A 20349-nucleotide genomic window follows, 5' to 3' on the forward strand; every position below is an offset into this window, starting at 1 on the left:
ATCAGGTGTCTGCCGCGGAGCTGCAGCGTATCCGGGAGACAAGAGGGGCTGACACGGGGGCGCGCGCGACTGCCTCTCAGCCGTGGACCGGGCTCCAGCGCCCGCCCGCCTCCTAGCCATCCTCCGGACCCCCCAGCGGGACGCGGACGCCACCTCAGCCTGTCCCCTCTTTCCAGCCGGCCTGCTTGCAAGTCCTGCCCCGGGCCCTGCCCACTGTCTTCACGGGAGCCAGCGTCCTCAACTTGGTCTCTTGGATTTCCCCTGCTGGGGTTCTGACGAGTGGATATTCCTTGCCCGGCTGCAGCCGTCCGACTGCCCTTTTGTCTTTCCCTGTGACCTCAGGCAAGGCCTCGGTGCGGAGCGTCTCCAAGGACGCCCGGCGGGAGGCGGGATTGCCGAGGCTTCCCTCAGCGAAGTGCATGTGTGTTTGCCAACCATCCTTGGCGAGCACCGGTCCCGACTGCCGCGGAGCCGCCGGCAGGGGAGAGGCCGCGTGAGTGAGCCGAGCTGTGCGCCGCGCAGCGCCGCCCCGTGCGCCCCCGCGCGCCATGCCCAGGGGCTCGGCGCGCTCCGCTGCGGGCCCGCGGGGCTCCCGCGCCTTCTAGCTCGGAGGACCCCACTCTGATCAGGACCACTATTACCACTGAGCTCCCTCTTCTGCCCGGTACTCTCTCCACTGAAATCGGATTTGCAGAGGAGTGCGTGGGATCAGACACCCCCCCCCCCGCAACTGCATTTTCGCGGTGGTTGGGAGCCCCAGCTCTTTTAGCGACAAGCCAACTTGAGCCTTGTGAGACGGAAGACGCGTGATTTCCTCCCCGCTGCTGTCTGGATCTCCTTAGAGCCTTGGCCAGGCCGTTTGGTCTTCAGGTTCTAAAGTTGCCCACGGAGCTCCTGCCCTGGTAGAAGAGGAGAGAGGGGGAGGGCAGAGCCGTGTGCCTCTATTGGCTCCACTCCTTTGCATATCACTAGTGTTCCATATTATTTTGTGCCCATTTCCCCGCGGCACTCTGGGCTGCTGACCTCGGGCCAGGCACTGGGCCTCAGACACTACGCGGTTTCCCGGGAGCGGCGAGCTAAGGAGAAACCCCAACGCCCGCGAGCGAGGAGGCGGCGGGGGAAGATGCGCGGCGTGGGCTGGCAGACGCTGTCCCTGTCGCTGGGGTTAGTGTTGGCGGTGCTGAACCAGGTGGCGACGCAGGCGTGCCCGGCGCAGTGCTCCTGCTCCGGCAGCACCGTGGACTGCCACGGGCTGGCACTGCGCAGCGTGCCCAGGAATATCCCCCGCAACACCGAGAGGCTGTAAGTATGGGCTTTCGTCTGCCCCTGCCCCTGCCCCTGCCCCTCAGGGTAGCTCACTTCTGGCTTCAGCCTGGAGGGACCAAGCCTCCAGGAGACCTGAGCCCGGGGCAGCCCAGGCGGGCTCTCCTTCCGCACATCCCGGGGCTGGGTCTTTCCGGGGGGCGAAGCTGGGGGGGGGCGGGTCCGCTGGCTGCAGCGCTCGCTCTCGTTGCCCGGTCTCGTCCCGGCACTCTCTACCCACGGGGAGGAGTTCTGGGGCGCTGGGGAGGTGGGAGATGGGGGACCTGTATTCAAGGGTGCCCGGGGCAAGTCAGGCTGACTTTGTTTCCCAGACTCCGCAGACAGAGTCACCTTGCGGCGGCGGATACGGGCAGGTCGGTCTCAGGGCCGAGTCCCCGCCCTTGGCGACGCGCGCTGGCGCGAAGGAGTTGGGGGGGGGGGCTCGAGAGAAACTTCCGCTCCCCGCCTTTGTGTCGCCCTCCTGGGGACGAAGGGAGGGGAGATGGGGTCGTGGGACGCTCAGGGTACTTCTCACTCTGTGGAGGGAAAGGTGTCACGGGACAGCGACCGCTCTCCTAGTGGCTGCGCAGCCCCCCGCGGTGTCCCCGTCCCCCACGCTGCGGGTGGAGACGGCGGGGTAACGGCCCGGGAGGCGCCTCGGAGCCGGCGACTGCAGCGGAGGAGCGCGTCCCATCCGGGGAGCGAAGTTTGTGTGGCGCTCCCAAGGGAACCCGCCGAGCCGGTTCTGTCTGGGCCCAAAGCCCGGGCCGAGCCCCCAGCCGCGTGCGCCCGTCCGGCGTCCCGTGCGCCCCCTCCGCGCTCCGCTGCCCGCAGGCGTCCCCGCCTCCCCGCCCCGCGAGTCGCTAATGAAGAAGTAAACTCGGCCCGGCGTTGACGGCCCACGCGCACCGGGTGGGGGCGCCCCGGACTGGCGGCAGCAGCGGAGCGTGGAGGCCGCTCCGGAGCCTTTGTGAACCCTGGTCCCGCCCCGCGCCCTCCGGAGCGCCCTCCCGAGCGCCCTCCCGAGCGCCCTCCCGAGCTCCCTGGGCTCGCTGCGCTCTCTCGGTTGCCCGTGGGCTGGGCGGCGCTGGTCCTGTCCCCGAGGCCTTTGCACCCTGTGAGAGCCCCGCACTGCGGAGAAGACGCCCTGGGGCTTTTTATGCATCTCCTCCGGGCTCCCTGGTTTTCCCACCCTAGCCCACCACAAGGATTTAAAGGGCGGGTTGACCCCTTTCTTCCTTCGGGAGGGCTCAGGGACTCCCAGGCTCACCGGTCCTGGCCCTGTCCCTTCCTTCCCTCCCTCTCTCTCCCGCATATCCTCAGTGCTGAACAAGTTGGGGCCTTATGAGGGCTGGTGGTCTCATCAGGACGTGGTTCACCCCTTTAGTCTGGAGTAGGGTAGCAGTTCTTGTTACATCAGATAGCCCGGAAGAAGACGCAATAACTGTAGGAATAACTTAATGGCACGTTCTTTGCTCAGTGTGAACAAGTGGGTTGGGGAGAAGATGAAGAAGTAATGCAGAATTTTGTTTTAGCATTTGTCATTTCATGCTCTTCAGAATAGTTTAAAGTTGAAGCATCAACATGTCTTACTCAACCGAAAAAGAATGCTGGGAGAAAAATGGCAATCTAGTTTCGAGTCCTTAAAAAAAATTATGAGGGCTATATAACGAGTTTTCAGAAAGTAGTATGCGCAGTGCTGGCTTATAAAATTCTGTCATTGACTAAGTGAGTGCAGATTTCAAACCTGAAGTTATGCACCACCACGAGCCGATTTCTACGAAGGAGGACCTAGAAACTTCTTCAAAGCTTGGCCTTACATGAAATAATTGGAAGCAGGGCAGGCTTAGATCTTGACCTGAGATGCCAGAAAAGAGAGTTGTGTCTGGTAAGGGAAAAAAGTGGCCCTGAAAGCTGAACAGAAATGTCAGGGCCCAATGGGATTTCCACACTGCCCCTGCCAGTAGTTTCCACTTTGCCTTCACCGCGGGGGGCCCTAGATGCAAATGAAGTGAAGTTTTCATACAAAAATAGAATTGTGGGAAGGTCAATGCCCCATAAAGGCGAGTCTTGAAAATCAAGTCCTTCCATTGCATTCGGAGTTTTTTCTTTGCCTTAGGAAGTTTAGCCACCACACTACCCACCTCTCAGGATAGTCTTCTGGATTTTAAAAATTTCTTCTAAAGTAGTGTGAGGAAATTGTTCCTTTCACTTCCTGACTTGAACTCCTTGGGGATTTGCCTAACAATAATAGCAGAATACCTGTGAAATTAATACACACATCCTTATGGAAACAAAAATCGAAAGTGCTCCCATACACACACTCTCATACAACATCATAGCAGAATGACTTCATTTACTCCTTCTATGCCAGCAAGAATAAATTTTTTGAGCTTGTCATTAATAAAATATTCTTTCAAAGATTGCTCCCTCCCAGTTTTTTCTAAACTACTCATAGAATTTCAGTCTTTAAATTCTAGCTGCTTTTTTACTTTGTTTAACCAAAAATAATAGGAATGAAAAGAAACTTTCATTTTCTGGTTATCTCTTAGTGATCTGAATGGAAATAACATCACACGGATTACGAAGACTGATTTTGCTGGTCTCAGACACCTAAGAGTTCTGTAAGTGTGTTCTTCCTCTGTAATTTGGAAAACTTTGTTTTTAAGATTACACAGTCAGAACTGTTACTGGTCTCAGTTTTTAAGTCCTGTCCGATGACACGAACAAAAAATTGTGAAAGTCTTGCTTTCTCTTCTTTTTTAATCACTGTATTACAACTTTAGTGAAAATGTGGGCCTTTATTTTAAGATTGGATGTCTGCCATAGAAACAATATTATAGAAATGACCTCAAATCTTTGGTTTACCATACCCTAAGTGCCTTAAGTGCATTAAAAAATGGAATAGTTGCTTTTATAATATAAATAAATTATGTGAGATATTTGATACTTTTCAGATATAAGATTAACTTGATAAAAATTTAAGTGGATCTGTGTTTTATTACTGAGATCAAAATGTTGAGAAATTTTTTTGCAAAGAACAATTAGATATAAATTTTGTCATAAGAATCTAGCAATTGAACATAGCAGTTTTTGGCAGAACAGTGTTTATAAACGTTTCATTGGCCGTGTTTTGAATTGTTCCTTACATTTAATTACTTTGTGGCTGATATAAAATAGTTATGATTACTCTAATGAGTGTGTTAATTTAGCTGTGAGTAAGCCATCACTGGAGAGTGGGTGTTATGTAAAATGGCTTTCTCCCGCAGGATTGTAAATATTTACCCACCAGTGGCCATATACTTTTGACCATTGTACATTCAGTGTTCAATTTTTAAGACACATTTTGGCCCTTATGAAATCCTCCAATTGCTAGTGTGTATCTGTAAGTCAGAATTGAAGTATGTGTCTGATGAATTTCTGCACATTGATTTCCTAGTTAAGAACTCAATTGTAAATCTGTGTACCAGAAAACATCTATCAAAGCTGAAATTGTCACAACTTGCTTCTTACTTATGTTTTAAGGTTCATACTTTTGACTAGTAAATTTTGTGAGAAACTCCTTTAGTGTTTTCTATGAGAATTTTGTGACGTGAATGTTATTTCTCCTCCCTGAGTTCTTTCACATGTATCATTGTTATATTTGCTATTAGATCTCAAACCAAATCTCAGACTCTATCTTTAGAGAAGGAAAGAGACTACACATTTTCAGTTGCTGAGTTGAAACGTGCTCAGAAGGTGACATTAAGAAACATGTTCTATTATGTATTTCAGTCAGCTCATGGAGAACAAGATTACCGCCATTGAAAGAGGAGCATTCCAAGACCTTAAAGAACTGGAGAGACTGTAAGTATTTTCAATTCCACACTCATGACAACATGACTGTAGCTTTACAAGCGCTTGAATTTCAAGGATTATGCCTTCAACTTCATCATGCCTTAGCTTTTAAAAGTTTCCATAAAAGGGAAGATGAATAAATGGTTTTCAGATTAATTTACAACAAATAGTGTTTTTGGACAAAGAGCACTAACATGTAAGAAATCACAAACGTACAGACTTAATTTCTTTAGATATTTGTTTCCTTGCTAACCATTGCTCTGGTAGTGGAAGATAGTTCCTATTCTGTCATATGATTTGTTTTATTCGTCTATGCAGGGAAAAGTTGGTAATTTTATTTGCATTAGTGGTGCATTTTGGAAAAGAGAGGTTTGCTAACAGTCATTTTAACTTCCATGATGTTGTTTTGTGTGGCTCCAGTGACATTTAAAGAAAAAATTTTAAATTTTACTGATATTTTATTTTTTGATATTTAACATGGTGAACATGGTTAATAGCTGCTATTTATAGTTTATTTCATTATTTAATAGCTTTAAAGTATTTCAGCTGGAAATTTAAAGAATATTAAAGTAACAACTGTGTCAACAAGGTGTAGTTATTTAAATTGACTCTTTTTTTCCCCTAAGAAGATTAGTATAGACTTCAGACTTTAAAATTTATTTTTTCATACCACAAAATCTTCTTTATTGATATACATTACTTGAGGGCATGTAATTTATGCTCACAGTGTGTATAACTACAAAAGATAAAACCTGTATGTAAAATAGGGTAAATTACAGACATGGTAATTTGAAATATGGATTACACAACTCATATCTTGATCATTCAAATTTGGTAGGCTTGCATTTAAGGGCCAATAAAAGCTCTATTAAAAGTCACACAGTTATTTTTAGTGCATTTCCATATCTGCTTTAAATAGTCACTTCAGATAAAAGTAAAACTTTCATTTAAAATAATGAAATGTGGTCATTTTAGTCATAACATACATTCAGGTTCACTGGGCCCCAGGGCAAATGTTAATACTATGTAATTGTCCTGAAGTAGAAAAATGTTTTTTGTCATCTTCTGAGATATTTGTGAATATATGGGCTACATTTTAATTACCTCAAATAACAAATATCTACTGTATCTTACAGTAAAACTTTGTTATGATAAGTATAACAACATAAGAAATATAATTGTAGAATTCAAAATAAGTTTAAAATCACTACTTTGAGTTACTTTTGGGGGGGATAAAAAAACAAGATAAACAATTGGTAGAGTTCAAAATGAAGTTCATGAGTTCATAACCTATTTTTAAGTATATATGCTCTGAAAGTATGTATCCTTTGATCTCTTTCATTGCCTTTCATGAATTGTTACTACTAGTGAGTAACTTACAATGATATAGCCATTTAGAAAAGAATGGATATATTTTAAATAAATAGGTAATTAGTAATTTTATCATTAACAGTTTTGTAAAAATAACTTCAAGTCATCACATGGAAATGGCTACATCTTGGTTCAGTAAACAAGTTTTAAGTCATGGAGTCATAATGGCTCTTCTAGCAGGGTCTCCCTTGTTTATATTTACTGTTACATGTTTTCAGGAACAGTAGAACCAAACACACTTTGTTAGTATTTTTCAAGGAACTGCAGAGTACCATCTGAACTTTCATCTTGAGTAAGTTAACTTTCCCTAAAAATGATTAACCAGATGCTGTATGGTCTGAAATCTGATTAGAGTTGTAAGTAGGTACTAGTTTTTTACTTTTCACTTCCCTGGGGAATGTCACTTCATCTCAGAACAATTTTCTCTTCTACTAAGCCAGAGTCAGATGTTTCAGAGTGGGAGGAGGATTTGTAATTTTGAATGAAAACTAATATATATGCAGGACTTCTTTAAATCACCCCAGCTGTTGACTGAGAGCAAATATTTCATATTTGTGAGGAAAAGCTGAGAAAATTCCTTTTGTTTACAACTGCCAAGTCCATCTGATGGAAGCACATTGTTATCTGACAGCCAATTCATCTCCTTGGGACTCTGGAATTCAAAACCATTTCTTAGGAACATTGTAGATGCACTTTTCAAATATTTATTTTTTAAATACATTAGATGGCACAAAGCAGTTTTGCTAAGAAATGTATTCAAGTTATTGTGAAACAAACTAATTTAAATTTTCTTCAGTATATTGTTTGAAAAAATTAAAAATTGAAAACAGTAGTAAAAAATGGGAGTTCCAGACACAAATTTTTATTACGGGCTTTGGTACATACTCATATTTTAGTCAGTGCTATTAACATCAAAAACATTTACTGCTTTTTCAAAAAACAGCAGGGAGCAATGTGAGAGGAAGTAATCAATAAATTAACTCTTAACTATGAACTGTGAACACTTAATTTAGATGTGCAACGTTAAATTGGACTCTAAATTAAGAAAAGATGCATAAATGCAGGTTTCTTTTGTAAATGCCAGTCATACAGTGAGGTGACTTACTTTTTATTACCTGCATGAAGAACAAAAAAAATGTTAATTTTATGTGTGTGTAATTTACAGCTCTAAGTTTCTTTCATTTTAAAATAATAAAAAAATCCTAAATGACATTTTGTGAATATTTCAAAGTTACATGTTTTTCTTATTTTATGGGGATGGAGTTCTTACTCCATCTAGAGAAAGAAGACAAATCTGAAAACAGAAGATAAACTTTTGTGCCTTTTATTAAATGTAATTTTAATCTGTAAGGAACAACAAACTGTTGCTAATTTTAATTTAGTATTTCCCTGAAATGAGAAAGCCATCATTTGTAAATAAAAGTATTAGAACTACAAAAGAAAGATACTTTTCTAATCAAAAGAATGGATGTAGTTCAGCATTTTCAGTCAAAATATCGAGAACGAGATGGATGGGTAAAGGATGAAAATATTTTCTTCCTCTGTCTCTCTTGCTCCTTTACTTTTCATTACTTTTTTCTTACCGTCTCCCTCCCACCCTCCTTTCCCCTTCACTCTTTTCTTTTTATTGTGAGGAAGATAGCATGAGGTGGTGCAGTCAAATCATCATGGCAATGTGGTTACCAATCACTGTAGAAGGAGTGAGTTGTCACCATGTCTCCACACCCTGAGTGCACATTCTTTCCTGTGACATTTAGCTCCTCTACTCCCAGACCTGTCTGTGCAGTGGCAGGTTTTCTAGGATTCTCTGTACTGGCAGCTGCACCTGTTTAGCTGAGAAAACATGAAGCACTGAGAATGTGTCTCTTTATTAGCGTATCTCCTGTTGTTTAATCAGAGGTTCAAAGGAATTCTGATGCAGTTTAATGGCTAGCTAATTAGTGGAAATCAAGCAAAAACAAACTACAAGAAAACTACTGCAAAGATTTAGAACACATATTAAGTGTACTTTGCAGAAGATGACACACACACATATATATATATATTGACATAGATTCTCCATACAAAATTATCATTATCTTTGTCTTTATTATTATTATTACTATTATTTGAGGCAAGGTCTTGTTATGTATTCCAGGCTGGGCTTGAACTTACTATGCAGTGCAGGCTTGGCCTTGAACTCATGGCAATGCTCCTGCCTCAGCCTCCAGAGTGCTGGGATATCAGGAGCATGTGCCACCACACCCGGCGTGCATACAAAATTAGTAATTCAAGATATTTCACAGCTGGTGCAATGTAGATAGTTAGAAAAGTGACAGTGGGACACCGAAATTGTGTGCACTGGTGTAAAATTGTGTTGCATATTTATAGTTTCTGTATAGTTAAGATTATGCTGCATAGAACTAGAGAGTTACCCAGTTCTGTTTTATGGTCTTTTATGAGGAACTGGGTACTTCAGGGTCCCATAGTGGAAATCATCTTTTCCTTTTGAAAATTCCTTCAAAATACAAATGCAATACTATGAGAAAGTTCTTCAAACTTCCTAGGGGTGTCATAATTTTGATATTTGCTCTAATACTGCAAAAATGAAATTCATACATGCCTAGCTTAATGTTGGCGAGAACCAATAGCATATCATGGAACATCTTAGATATTAGGCTTTCCATGGACATTCCCGTCACCTGACACCCTCAGCCAGGAGTTTGTAGAAGTGATAAAGGCAAGCATGTGGACCTTTTCATCTTTTCCCACCAATAATATTTTAATACGTGCTTTTAAGAGAAATATACTGCCTTAAATGCTTCAAGTCTTAGCACCTTTGTATATGAACTAATATTTTTTCTACTAGTTTTGTCATTGGACATTTATTTTTGTTGGAAAACTAGACCTGGACATATTTTTGTAATGCAAAAATGTAAGAAATCCTGGAAAATATGTCCATTAACGCAAATTGTTAAGGAGATACATATTTTAATTTAGAAAACCCAATTCCCTTTGCAATAGAATCTACATATGAGTAAGCATTATATTGATATCTAAAGGCATATTTATGTTCTTTTCCGAGGGCAGTGCTGACTTTGTTCTCTTTATGCGAACACACCATTCATAAGCAAGTGACAGTGTTGAGAGGGAACTAGGATATCCTAGGGTGTTTGTTGTAGGTTGCTACACATGAGTTCAAGTGGAGAATATGTTGTGGAACAGGTCTGAAGTAAAGGCCTGTTTATCCTCTGCTCACCAAAGTTGTTGAGAACTCCTGTGCGACTAATCCTATAAATTTATGGGCAACACATGACACATACCTTTTCTTATTGTAAGGGCAAGTAATACCACTAATCTTCTTGGCAAAGAATACAGGCTCATCTCAAAAGCATTGCTTTCTGCTATCTTTACACCTCAGTTTAAAATCTCTGCAGTCAGTTTCTTAGAAAGTCTCTGTAGAGAAGGACATCAGGCTCTGTAACACAGATTCAGTATGCTGGATAAAGTAAAAATGCTCTAAATAAGGTGATATCTGTGAATTGTCAGTTATTTTCATGTATTCATAAGCAGAATGGAGTATTTTAAATTATGCTTACTGACAGTGCTCATAGAAAGCTTTAATGTTACAAGTTAAGCAGATCATTCAGTCTGTCTGAGAGAGCTGCTTCTGGTTTTATGGGCCCTGAAGTCAAATGATGGGGAGAAGGCCTGTTTGCCTCTTTGTGGACCATTTTATAAATTCTGAAGCAGCAAGGCTGTTTATTTTTCCCACATCTGTTTTAGGCTCATCCTTTGTCAAAGTGTTTGCTGGATGCTGTGTCCTTTATGCCTCCCCTGAAATGAGCAGTTTAGTTTGCACTGTTACAATGTATGTGTGGAAGCAGTGAATGTCAAATATTTTACGTTTAAGTCTTTCATTACTTTTGGATACCTTTTGGCTTGAATTATGCCTTGTTGACTGGATTTCCTAACTTGGCATTCCCAGCTTTTCTGCTTGGACTCCTTATGCACCAGCCTCATTTTTTGTTTTTTCACAGCAAATTATATCTGCTGGCCTAAAGGGATATTGGTGAAAATGCTTTCAGAATGCAAGCATGGTAACAATAGGGATGATTTAGTGTTAATGAAATTGGGATATTGGTTTAAGATAACATTTACAAAAATACTTGGCTTTCCCCATTATAAAAACATTTTTCCGGGGCCAGGGATTTAGCTCAGTGGTTCTGGCGCCTGCCTCGCAAGCACAAGGTCCCAAGTTCGATCCCCTGTACCAAAAAAAAAAACCCCAAAAAACCAATAAAAGCATTTTTCCAATTGGGATGCAGTGGACAGTTTTGGTGCCCTAGCTGTGTGCTACTCTTTTAAGTCCTGCTGGTGTATTACAGGGTGTGAATTAGCTGGTCACCCTTGTTTTAGGCACCTTGTAATGTAATATTCTCTGTTGGTGCCTGATGTGCTATAGAAGAACAGGCAAATATGCATCACTTATATTGTTGATTTGCTCTGAAAACACATACAAACTCTCCTTCCCTCTTTTAAAATCAGAAACATTAAGACAGACTTAAGCAAACTATTTCAATTCCCTGTGTGATTTTGGTCACATTCCTTTATCTTTAAAAACTTTATTTTCTTCATATTTAAAACAAAGATAATCCTTTTAGTGTAGTTTTACGGGCAGTATAGGATTTAAGTAAGAAAAAATATATATATGTGTGTGTATATTTATTCAAACAATGCAAACAATTCAAATATATTAAATTATATACTATATATACTATATGTGTATATATATATATCTGTATATATATAGAATATATTATATATAGTTTTCTTCAACCAACACTTGCCATACAGGGCTTAAAGGATTGTCATTATGCACATACCTGTCATTTCCCAGAAGTTGAGTTTAGGAATTATTTTATCAGAAGTGTGTACATGCTACATTAATGCATTTATAGTTTTTATTATTTAATTATGGTTTTTCTTACCATTTAGTATGTCACTAGTAGAAGAGATATGAAGTACAAAGTCTCCATCATGGTTTTTTTTTTTTCAGAATCATTCTCATATATTTCTGAATATGTAGAGAAATACCAGTAAGCGAACTGTTTGAATAAGAAGCAGCATTTTTACTAGTAATTGTTGACCTCTCTAGCATGGAATAAAGGGGAAAAGTTTCATGGGTGTCACTACCAGAAATACAATCTAATTTATGTAATACAAGCTAAATTGGCAACATTGCTGAAGATTTAACTTTGTCTTTGTAATGCAAGATAAATATTAAAATATTTGCTTAAAATGTTAGAATAAAACCAGTATAAAAAGATAGGTGGAAACATTATCTGAGAAGAAGGGAAAAGGAGCTAATTAATCATTTATGAATAAGAAGTAGAAGATTAGAAATGATAGAATTTTTAAGCCAAAATTTATCTCATAGTACAGATCAGGGATGCTGCTTAAATACCATATGTTTATAATATGTAAATATGAAGTGTCAATTTTCCACTGTCTTTATTAAAATTGTTTTCATTTTGCATTAGATAGAAGTTTTCAAATATTACTTTATTGAAGTTTGAAAAGAGTAAGGGACTATAATCTCTACAAAAGGACATGAGTCACATAAGCAGCTGGCACATAATAATTAGAACAAAGCTTGTCAATAATGCCCAGGTGTCCTTCAAATTGAGAAGGTTCAGAATCGGCATTTCAGAGACCAGTGCTTTATGCAGCACACAAAGGTCATTCACCCCACTGAAAGTCATGCTGAAACATAGCTGGTAGCAGAGAAAAGTTATTGTGATCCCTTCTCATTGTTGTCCTAAGAAAAAATTATCTCAGAGAGCTATATCACACACCTTTCTGAAATCTTGAGTGTGCAATCAAGAGAATTCTCAAACAGTCCTGGGATCTTGTAGTCAGATTCCATTTAGGGATGATGACGCAGAGCGAGGTATCACTTATACATCTATTCTCTCTCCTTGGACACTGTTGAGTGTCCTTGTGCGAAACAGTGGGCCTTTGACTTACCTGGTCTGCTTCAGAGAGTTCAATTATGTTGGCTCCCATATATAATCCAGTGCAATAACCTTAATTCACCACATGCTGTTTTTCTATCCTAGGACCATCACTTCAACTCATGTACATTGGAGTTCTTGTTATGACACTATGACCTTTAGGCTGCTAAGACATTTTCTCTGATTTAGAAGTGAGATTACTGTTTTTCAAGCTCTTTTTAGTAGTTGTTTTGCACTTTAACAGTCTTTAATATAATTTCAGATATTTTGTAAATGCTCTTTAGTTTAAGGATGTAATTTCATTGTATAAGACTATTTCCTTTATTGAATATTTTTCAAACATTTTACTTTTTAATCTTAATATTTGCATGTAAATTTAAGCCTTGTACTGATAAAGAGACCATGGAATAGGAGCAAAAGGTGTACTAATATTGTTTTTAAGAAAAAAACTAAACTTACACTTTTTTCGTGCATATTATCCCTGTTTACTGTTACCTGCCCTGTTTTGTGTACTATTACCTAGTATTATGCATTAAATGGAAATGTGTCATGGTTGACTTTGACATATTAAGATCATAATAACTTTCATGAAAGAATAATAAACTACTTGAATTTAGAGAAATATGTTTTGATCCATTTTTCCCTTTTGCCTCGAATTTAGGTATTTAAATTGAGTGCTTAAGATAGTTAACCAGAATCTTTTTTTTTTAAAGAGTTTATAAATATTTAAGAAATAGACTATGTAAAACTGCTTTTCTCAAGGAAAGTTTGGTGAAGAGGAAAATTTGGTATTACATTGTTTTGAATTATTGTATAGGAATGTTTAGACTGTTTCTTGGAGGAGCTGATTTATAAGACGTGTTCCAAAGTCACAGTACCCCAGTTCAAGTCCTTGCTCTGTCTTCAAGCTGTATGCTGCTTTCCAGAACAGCAATCAGCATCATACCTACTCATGGGCATATTGGGAAGAGTGAATCAGATAATTCATGTAATCTTCTCCAAAGAGCACCCACACGTAGTTAAGTGTCATACATGTTAGCTTTTACTTGTGGAGTTAACACTGGAGAATATGGAGATGATGATGATGATGATGATGATGATGATGATGACGATGGTGATGACTAAGAAAAACGCCCTACTTGTGTGCAATCTGAAATATCTACTTTCTCATAATATTTGAAGTCATACTTATACAGATCCTTAATAAGAAAGCTAGTAGCAGCTTCAAGTCTGGTTCGAATCTGAGGTTTTGAAAACACAGTGAATTTCATTCAACTTTTAGGTGATGTTGAGGCCATGTGGGGTGGGGACAGGGCGCATGGAGGTCGATGCCGAGGAGGAAATGACATAACTGCTCTTTAGGGCACAAGGAAGCAGGTTGAGTGGTGAGACTTTGGCGTCAAACCCAAGGCAGGTATCTCCAGGAGTATGGCAGAGAAAAGTTGTCCAGCATAAAATGTGTATGCCAGACCCTTACTGAGCTATTTCACAATCCAAGAACAGTCTGTTCTCATTCAACACTTACTGAGAAACTGCTGCCAGGGAAGATTAGAGAATGTTGAATGAGAACAGACTGGTCTCCTTGCCTTTTAATACAGATCAAAACCTAGTACCTGCCAAAGAGGGAGGGACGGAATGCAAAGATAATAATCTTTACACTTGAAGAGACCAGTACACGAGTAAGTATAGCACAATGGAAAGGACTCTTACTTTCAAATGCTTTGGAGATAGTGCAAGGGAGGCACTAACTGCGTGTAGGAGAATTGGGAGGTTTCACTGAGGATGTGAGAAGGCTCCACTTGGCAAAAAGGGAAAGCCTCTGTACCGAGAGCTGCTCTGCAGGGATTTGAGGTCTGAAGGAGCAGACCTCCTGTGGATGAAGTTTGTTAATCAGATGGCTTAGATATTACTAAGAAAATCCATCTCTGCCATTTTTTGTAATCAGAATTGGCTCTTTGGACAATACACATTTTCCAGGAATGGTTGCTTTCCTAGAAAAGTTTGCATTACCTCTCTGGCAAATATTTGTAATCTATATTTTTGAAAGACTAATATAATAAGTCGCAATTGAAGGCTATTTGGTTGAAATTAGAAATAGATTCCAGAACTCCTTCTTACTCAGAAGCATGCTCAACAGAAAACAAACACAAACTTTTGGTTTCACTTTAACATTATCATATGTTTTATTCATATAAGTAGGAAGGAAATCTGCCCCTTCACTAGTGATTTTATTCTTTGCTCCTTACTTGTCTTGGCAAACATTTGCATTAGGATACATTTTTAAGTGCTGAGAATGTTTTTGTAGATAAAGTTATGGTCACCATCCTTGCTTCATGGCATCTTAGAATATTGAAGAAGTTCTGAAGTTCACCTTGTCCAGCTTCTCACTTAATATTAAGATTTCTCTTTAGTATGTCCCTTTCTGGAGAAAAGTGTTTAGTTTCTTCTTGAATATATGTGGAATTAGGAGTGGAGAGTTTCCCAAAGCCAATCTTTCCATTTCCTATTGTCTCTAATTCTTAGAAAGGACTTGCTCATTACCTCCTATCTCAGGAATTGCAATCACTGGTCGCATTTCTACCCTCTAGAGACTAAATTAGTCTTCTAATTCTGCTTGTACTTTATGATCCTTTAATTATGTCAAGATTGATATGCCTTCTTTCCCTGTGTCCAAAACATGTGTCTTTAAGATACGTATAAGAGGACCTCTGATTTTTTCATTGTGACGTTAGTTTCTGGACTGACTTAACTGCCCACTAAGCTAAGCAGCTTGTAAGTCATTTTTTTTTTGTATTTTACATGAGCTAGTCTGCATTTTATTTAGATTGGAAAAAAAAGCAGAGATAGACAATTATTTTAAATTTAATGTTAAATTGTATACTTAAACCAGATAGAACTGAAATATTTGAACACCAGAGATACAATTTTCCCACTTTATTTTGTAGGCGTAGGTGATCTCCTAAAACTTAGTTACATAGCATGAGGGCTTAAACTGTATTAGGCTTGCAGTCAAATTATTTTCTCAAACATTGAGAACATTCCAATGTCAGTTAACATTTAACATTTTAACTCTGAGCTTTAAATTCAGTGAAGAGTTGAGAGTTGTGGGTTCGTGTTTCAACTTTGTTGATTTTTTTTCTGATTTTGCCTATGGACACAAATGATGCTCAGTCTTTTTCACTAAATAAATTGTTAACAAAATTGTTAACAAAATTGTTAACGAGGCCTTGGCTGAAAATTGAGGTCACTTGGGTCAGTGTATGAATTATTTTAAGGCACCATTTACTGTAGTGTGTGAGTCTGAGGCATGAAATCTTTTAGGATTGTGAATCCTCTGATTGACTGATGTTGCATGGGACTTGAGTGTAGAGTTCAGGCCTCAGTAATCATTATCTGAGTAAGCATAATGGGAATTACTTTAAAGAGTCACGTAACAAAAGGTGTAACCAACTTTTGATTTGCAATGCTTGGATTCTTTTGAATGTCATTTCATTCTTTCTTGAAATACAAGATGAGGCATGACACTACCAAATCGCAGTCTCATTGTTGAATATTTTCTATGTAACACAAGCTTTTGTTTTTGTTTTCTCAAAAGGCGTTTAAACAGAAATCACCTTCAGCTGTTTCCTGAGTTGCTGTTTCTTGGGACTGCCAAGCTATACAGGCTGTAAGTAGACACAAATAGTTATTGTTGCTTTGGGTAGTACCTTGTGTTTTATTAAATGTATTTTGGATCTGTTTCCCGGTGCTTTCCTGGAATCTATTCACCAATAGATGAATGGATTCAAAGCTTGCCTTTGTATTTTCTAAAGGATATTTAGGATTGATTGGTTTTCTATTGGCTTTAGTGGCTTTATTTGGTTAGCATTTAGTGGTTTATGTATATTATTGTAATTGTATAATTGTTTTTTGGTCATGTGATGATGCTGAGATTTACGTATTAGAAACTTTTGATTAAAGTCGAAAGAGGAAAATTGCTACTGTGCTTCTTCCTAGGAGGAAGTTGGCAGTGTGTTCTTATAAAGTTGAGAATCTTAATTTCCTTTCTTTTGGTATTATTCCTGTACTCAAGTAGTAGTGTTTATTAGTCTGAAAATATTATTATAAGGTATTTAACAAGTGCTGTAAATTCCATCTTAAATATTTCTTTTAAAGCCAGAATTCCAAACTCTTCAATATGAATGATTGCAAGGTTTCCATATCAAATACGTCATAGATTATTAAAGAAAGTAGTTTTTTAATGGAGCATAATGTGAATATGAGATAGAATCAGTTTTTCCTCCTTGGAAAGCTTATTCACTGACCTAATGTGTGAAAGCACATTTTGGAAAGCTTTTAAAATTAAATTTCAGCCATATGAATGATTTTGTGCAGATGGAAGACAAGCTACAAAGTGTTGGAAAAATAAATAGCAATGATTATTGGTATTCATGTATACTGGGATATGTAGAATAAACTGTTCAGAGCAGGCCCACCTGGACAGTGGGGAGGTCCCATGTGGTCATGTCTGAAAAGAAAGTGTGCATATTGCTTTTTCCAAGCTTGGCTTTGTAGCCTACAAGTTTAGTACTGTTATCAGTTCCAGAAGTAGGAGAACAGTCCTTCCACACATACCACTGTCGAAGCCAGGATCTTTGCTGGGTCCTCCTGATACCTTATTACACCCTAGGAAGAACTTTTCCACCTGATGTGTCACATCTTGTCTCTAGTCTAGAGTCTGACTTTCCTGACATTTCTCCTCTAAGGATAGCCAGAGTTGCTGGCAGTAGTACTCTTTTATTTATATATATATATAGTTTTGCTTAATTGGCCCAATTGAATATGATCTTAAAAAATCAAATAAAGAAACTTCTTTTAACAGATATTCTCTAGGGGCTATTTTTACCAAGGAAATAGTATGTAGGCTGCAATTAAAATTATATGTACATATATGAGTTGAAACTTATATTTAAATATTTGCTTAGTGTTTCTAAGAATGGCCACAGAGTTGGTTTTAATAATATTCCATTTCCTATTTTAGTTATTAGTGATTGAGGGATTTGAAATAACTGACTTCAAGGCTCGTATACAATGAGCACTATTAAAGCCCTACTTTGCTAGTGGTGCATGTATAAACAACATACAGCGGTTTAAGAAATTATTTTCTTGGTACTATAAAAATGCACTGAATTGGAATGACTCTTATCTGGAATTAAAATTACTAAATTGAAGAGGGGGAAATATAGGGAGCAGCCTTCACACTGTCTCTGGGAAACAAGAATGTTTGACACTTACTATGTATTTGGATCAGTTTTTCCGGGAGTTTTCAGGTGGTGTAATCCCTTGCAGAAACCCCCATTGGCGAATTATATTCCATTTGAGATTTTTTTTCCTTTTTTGACAATATCTCATAGTGGAGCAAAGGCGTTTCTCATGTATTTTGTTATGATTTTAACTTTAAGCCTTTTTTAAGAAAGAAAGAGACTTGAAGTATTTGAGAACTGAGATAAAGAAACAAAAGCTATAAAACTATGACAGTGTTTTCTAATTAATTTAAGGCAAGTTAAAAAACACAAAAATAGGGGCTGGGGATTTAGCTCAGTGGTTTTGCTGCCTGCTGCGCAAGTGCAAGGACCCAAGTTTGATCCCTGGTACCAAAAAAAAAAAAAAAAAAACAACCAAAAATGGGTAGCTAAAAAATATATTCAGAGTTCTTATGTGCTTATTTGACTCAAAAAATTTTCCAAGGGAGTAAGGAGCCGAAAGTTGTGTTGTTATGTTGTATTAGTTAAAATAGGGATGTAAATATTTTGATCTCTCTGGTTATACCTTTATGAATTAATTTTTACTCTTGAAAAGGCGTCTTTTCTTATTTGGCATTTGACAACTGACATAGCCACTGGCTGCACATAGAAATTTGGGGCTGTATGTTTTATGTGCATTCTCAAGTAAAGAACATTCTTTTGCATTGAGAAATGTTGCTTTATTTGAATTAGATTTCGGTGAATTGTTAATAATATTTCTCTTGAGAGAGAAAGCTATGGACTACATGTGGCTATATTTTTATGATGGTGATTACTAATTAAATTAAGCAACCAGTATGAAGAATCTGAGTAAACAAAGGGACAAAAGCTTGTGCAGCTGACTATAGACTAGTGTAATTAGAAAGAACAAAGTTGCAGTTTCCAATTTTCTGAATACAATACAGGTGACAGGTAACCCATCTGAGACAAATATCATAGTGGGTGGGAAAATATGTACAAACCTACATGCAAAAATGTCCTTTACAATATTCATAAAAAAATGAATCTTTCTTCCACAAGAACAATGACAAGAGAGAGGATTCAGGATTTTTTGGGGGGTTGGGTGGGTATCGGGGATTGAACTCGGGTCCTTGTGCTTGCGCAGCAGGCGGCGAGACCATTGAGCTAAATCCGTGACCCAGGATTCAGGATTTTTGACAAATAACAGGAATGTAGTATTGGGACAAATAAAGTATTTGATTTGCTGTTGCATGTGTATATTAAGGGATGTATAGGTGTCCAACACTCTCTCTGCCTCTGTTTCTCCCTCTCCCCCCTCCCCCTTCTATATATATGCTATAATATACACATATATTCTATATATATATATATCATGAAAGAAACAAATTTAGATGCTCTTGTTATAAATTACAGTATGATGCCAAGTAGTATTACCATGTACATCTTTTCTCATTACATCTTTTACTTAATGTATTTTTTCTACTATATCATCACTTAAAATGTTTACCTGTTAAGTACATAAATAAAGTTTGACTATTATCATTGTTTGCTGAGACAAAAGCTATCCTGATATACTGGATGTTATGGAGGGTTGTGGGGTTTTTTTGAGTTTTTGTAATGAATAATCCTCATTTGACTCTTGGCTGAAAATGAGATGCCAGGGCAAAAACCCACATGCTTTTTTGAGGATTCTAAATGCAATATAAAAGTAAAACAGGGTACACTGTCTGTGAATTCTGATTCGACATGGTTTATTGCTGCTAGCAGCCGAATATGCTTTCCCTTTGCTGTCTGCTCCAATTTCTCCCTGGACGGGTTGAGAGAGCACTGCATGTTCAGGTCAAGATGTTTGCTCAGAAATAGTAGTACAGTTGCAGCTGTGTCTCTTGGAGCAGGAGACTAGTTTAAAAGCATTACCATTTATCCAGTCCATTAACAGAACTCTGTAAAGTAATACCAACTCTGCGTAACTACAGGACAGTGTAATAAAATTACAAGCACTTGTTGACAGAAGGAAAGTGTAAGTAAAGTAAAAGGGGATAGGTTGAAGGTTAAAACAGACAGCACATAGTTTTCTTAACTTATTACAGTATATAGAGACTCTTCCTCCCCTTTGCTCTCCTGCAAAACCAAGGTTGCATTTTTATGATCAACCTAAAAAAAACCCAACAAATTATTTTCAGAGCATACTGGAGCTGGTTAACTGCAGGAGATTGTACTAAGTTCTGAGGTAGTTGACTATGATTGGTTGGGAAATCTGTGAGTCACATTGAAATCTTCCAGACAAGTATAACATTAATGGTGGCTTCTGGGTGTGTGTTTTACAGTTTCCCATTTGAGTTTGCAGCTACTAATCCGGGATCATTAGAGAAGAATTTCATTGATGGTACTGTGGTTAAGCGATTTGTTAATAAATATTTGTTTTGCGGTTTTCAGTTTATTTCTTTGAGTATTGTTGTATTTACTCAAGCTTCTAGTGTAAGTAGACTATCCAAAACTTTGCAGAAACTACATTTTCACTTTTGTCTGCCAAAACAGAATAAACACGATTAACTACCTTTGAATACAAATTACTATTTCTGTTCTGGATGTAGCATTTA

The 20349-nt window shown here is 39.1% G+C and overlaps 1 protein-coding gene across 4 annotated transcripts in view; it reads left to right on the forward strand.

Moving 5' to 3' along the window:
- The first annotated feature begins 595 nt into the window (after nt 1-595).
- The window catches only part of Slit2 (slit guidance ligand 2), a 342324-nt gene continuing 322570 nt past the window's right edge, over nt 596-20349 (forward strand). The window contains exons 1-4 of one of the 4 annotated variants that reach the window (XM_087187403.1): nt 596-1302; nt 3855-3926; nt 5077-5148; nt 16102-16173. In XM_087187403.1, the coding sequence (XP_087043529.1) occupies nt 1124-1302; nt 3855-3926; nt 5077-5148; nt 16102-16173 (395 nt within the window). In that variant the 5' untranslated portion in view covers nt 596-1123. The remainder of the gene's footprint in view (nt 1303-3854; nt 3927-5076; nt 5149-16101; nt 16174-20349) is intronic. The other 3 variants (XM_087187404.1, XM_004847219.3, XM_004847222.3) reach the window with 3 other exon arrangements.

This window comes from Heterocephalus glaber, unplaced genomic scaffold (assembly GCF_053883595.1).
Source record: "Heterocephalus glaber isolate CG9 unplaced genomic scaffold, H.glaber_assembly_v1.0 deba00001509, whole genome shotgun sequence".
Classification (NCBI taxonomy): domain Eukaryota; kingdom Metazoa; phylum Chordata; class Mammalia; order Rodentia; family Bathyergidae; genus Heterocephalus; species Heterocephalus glaber.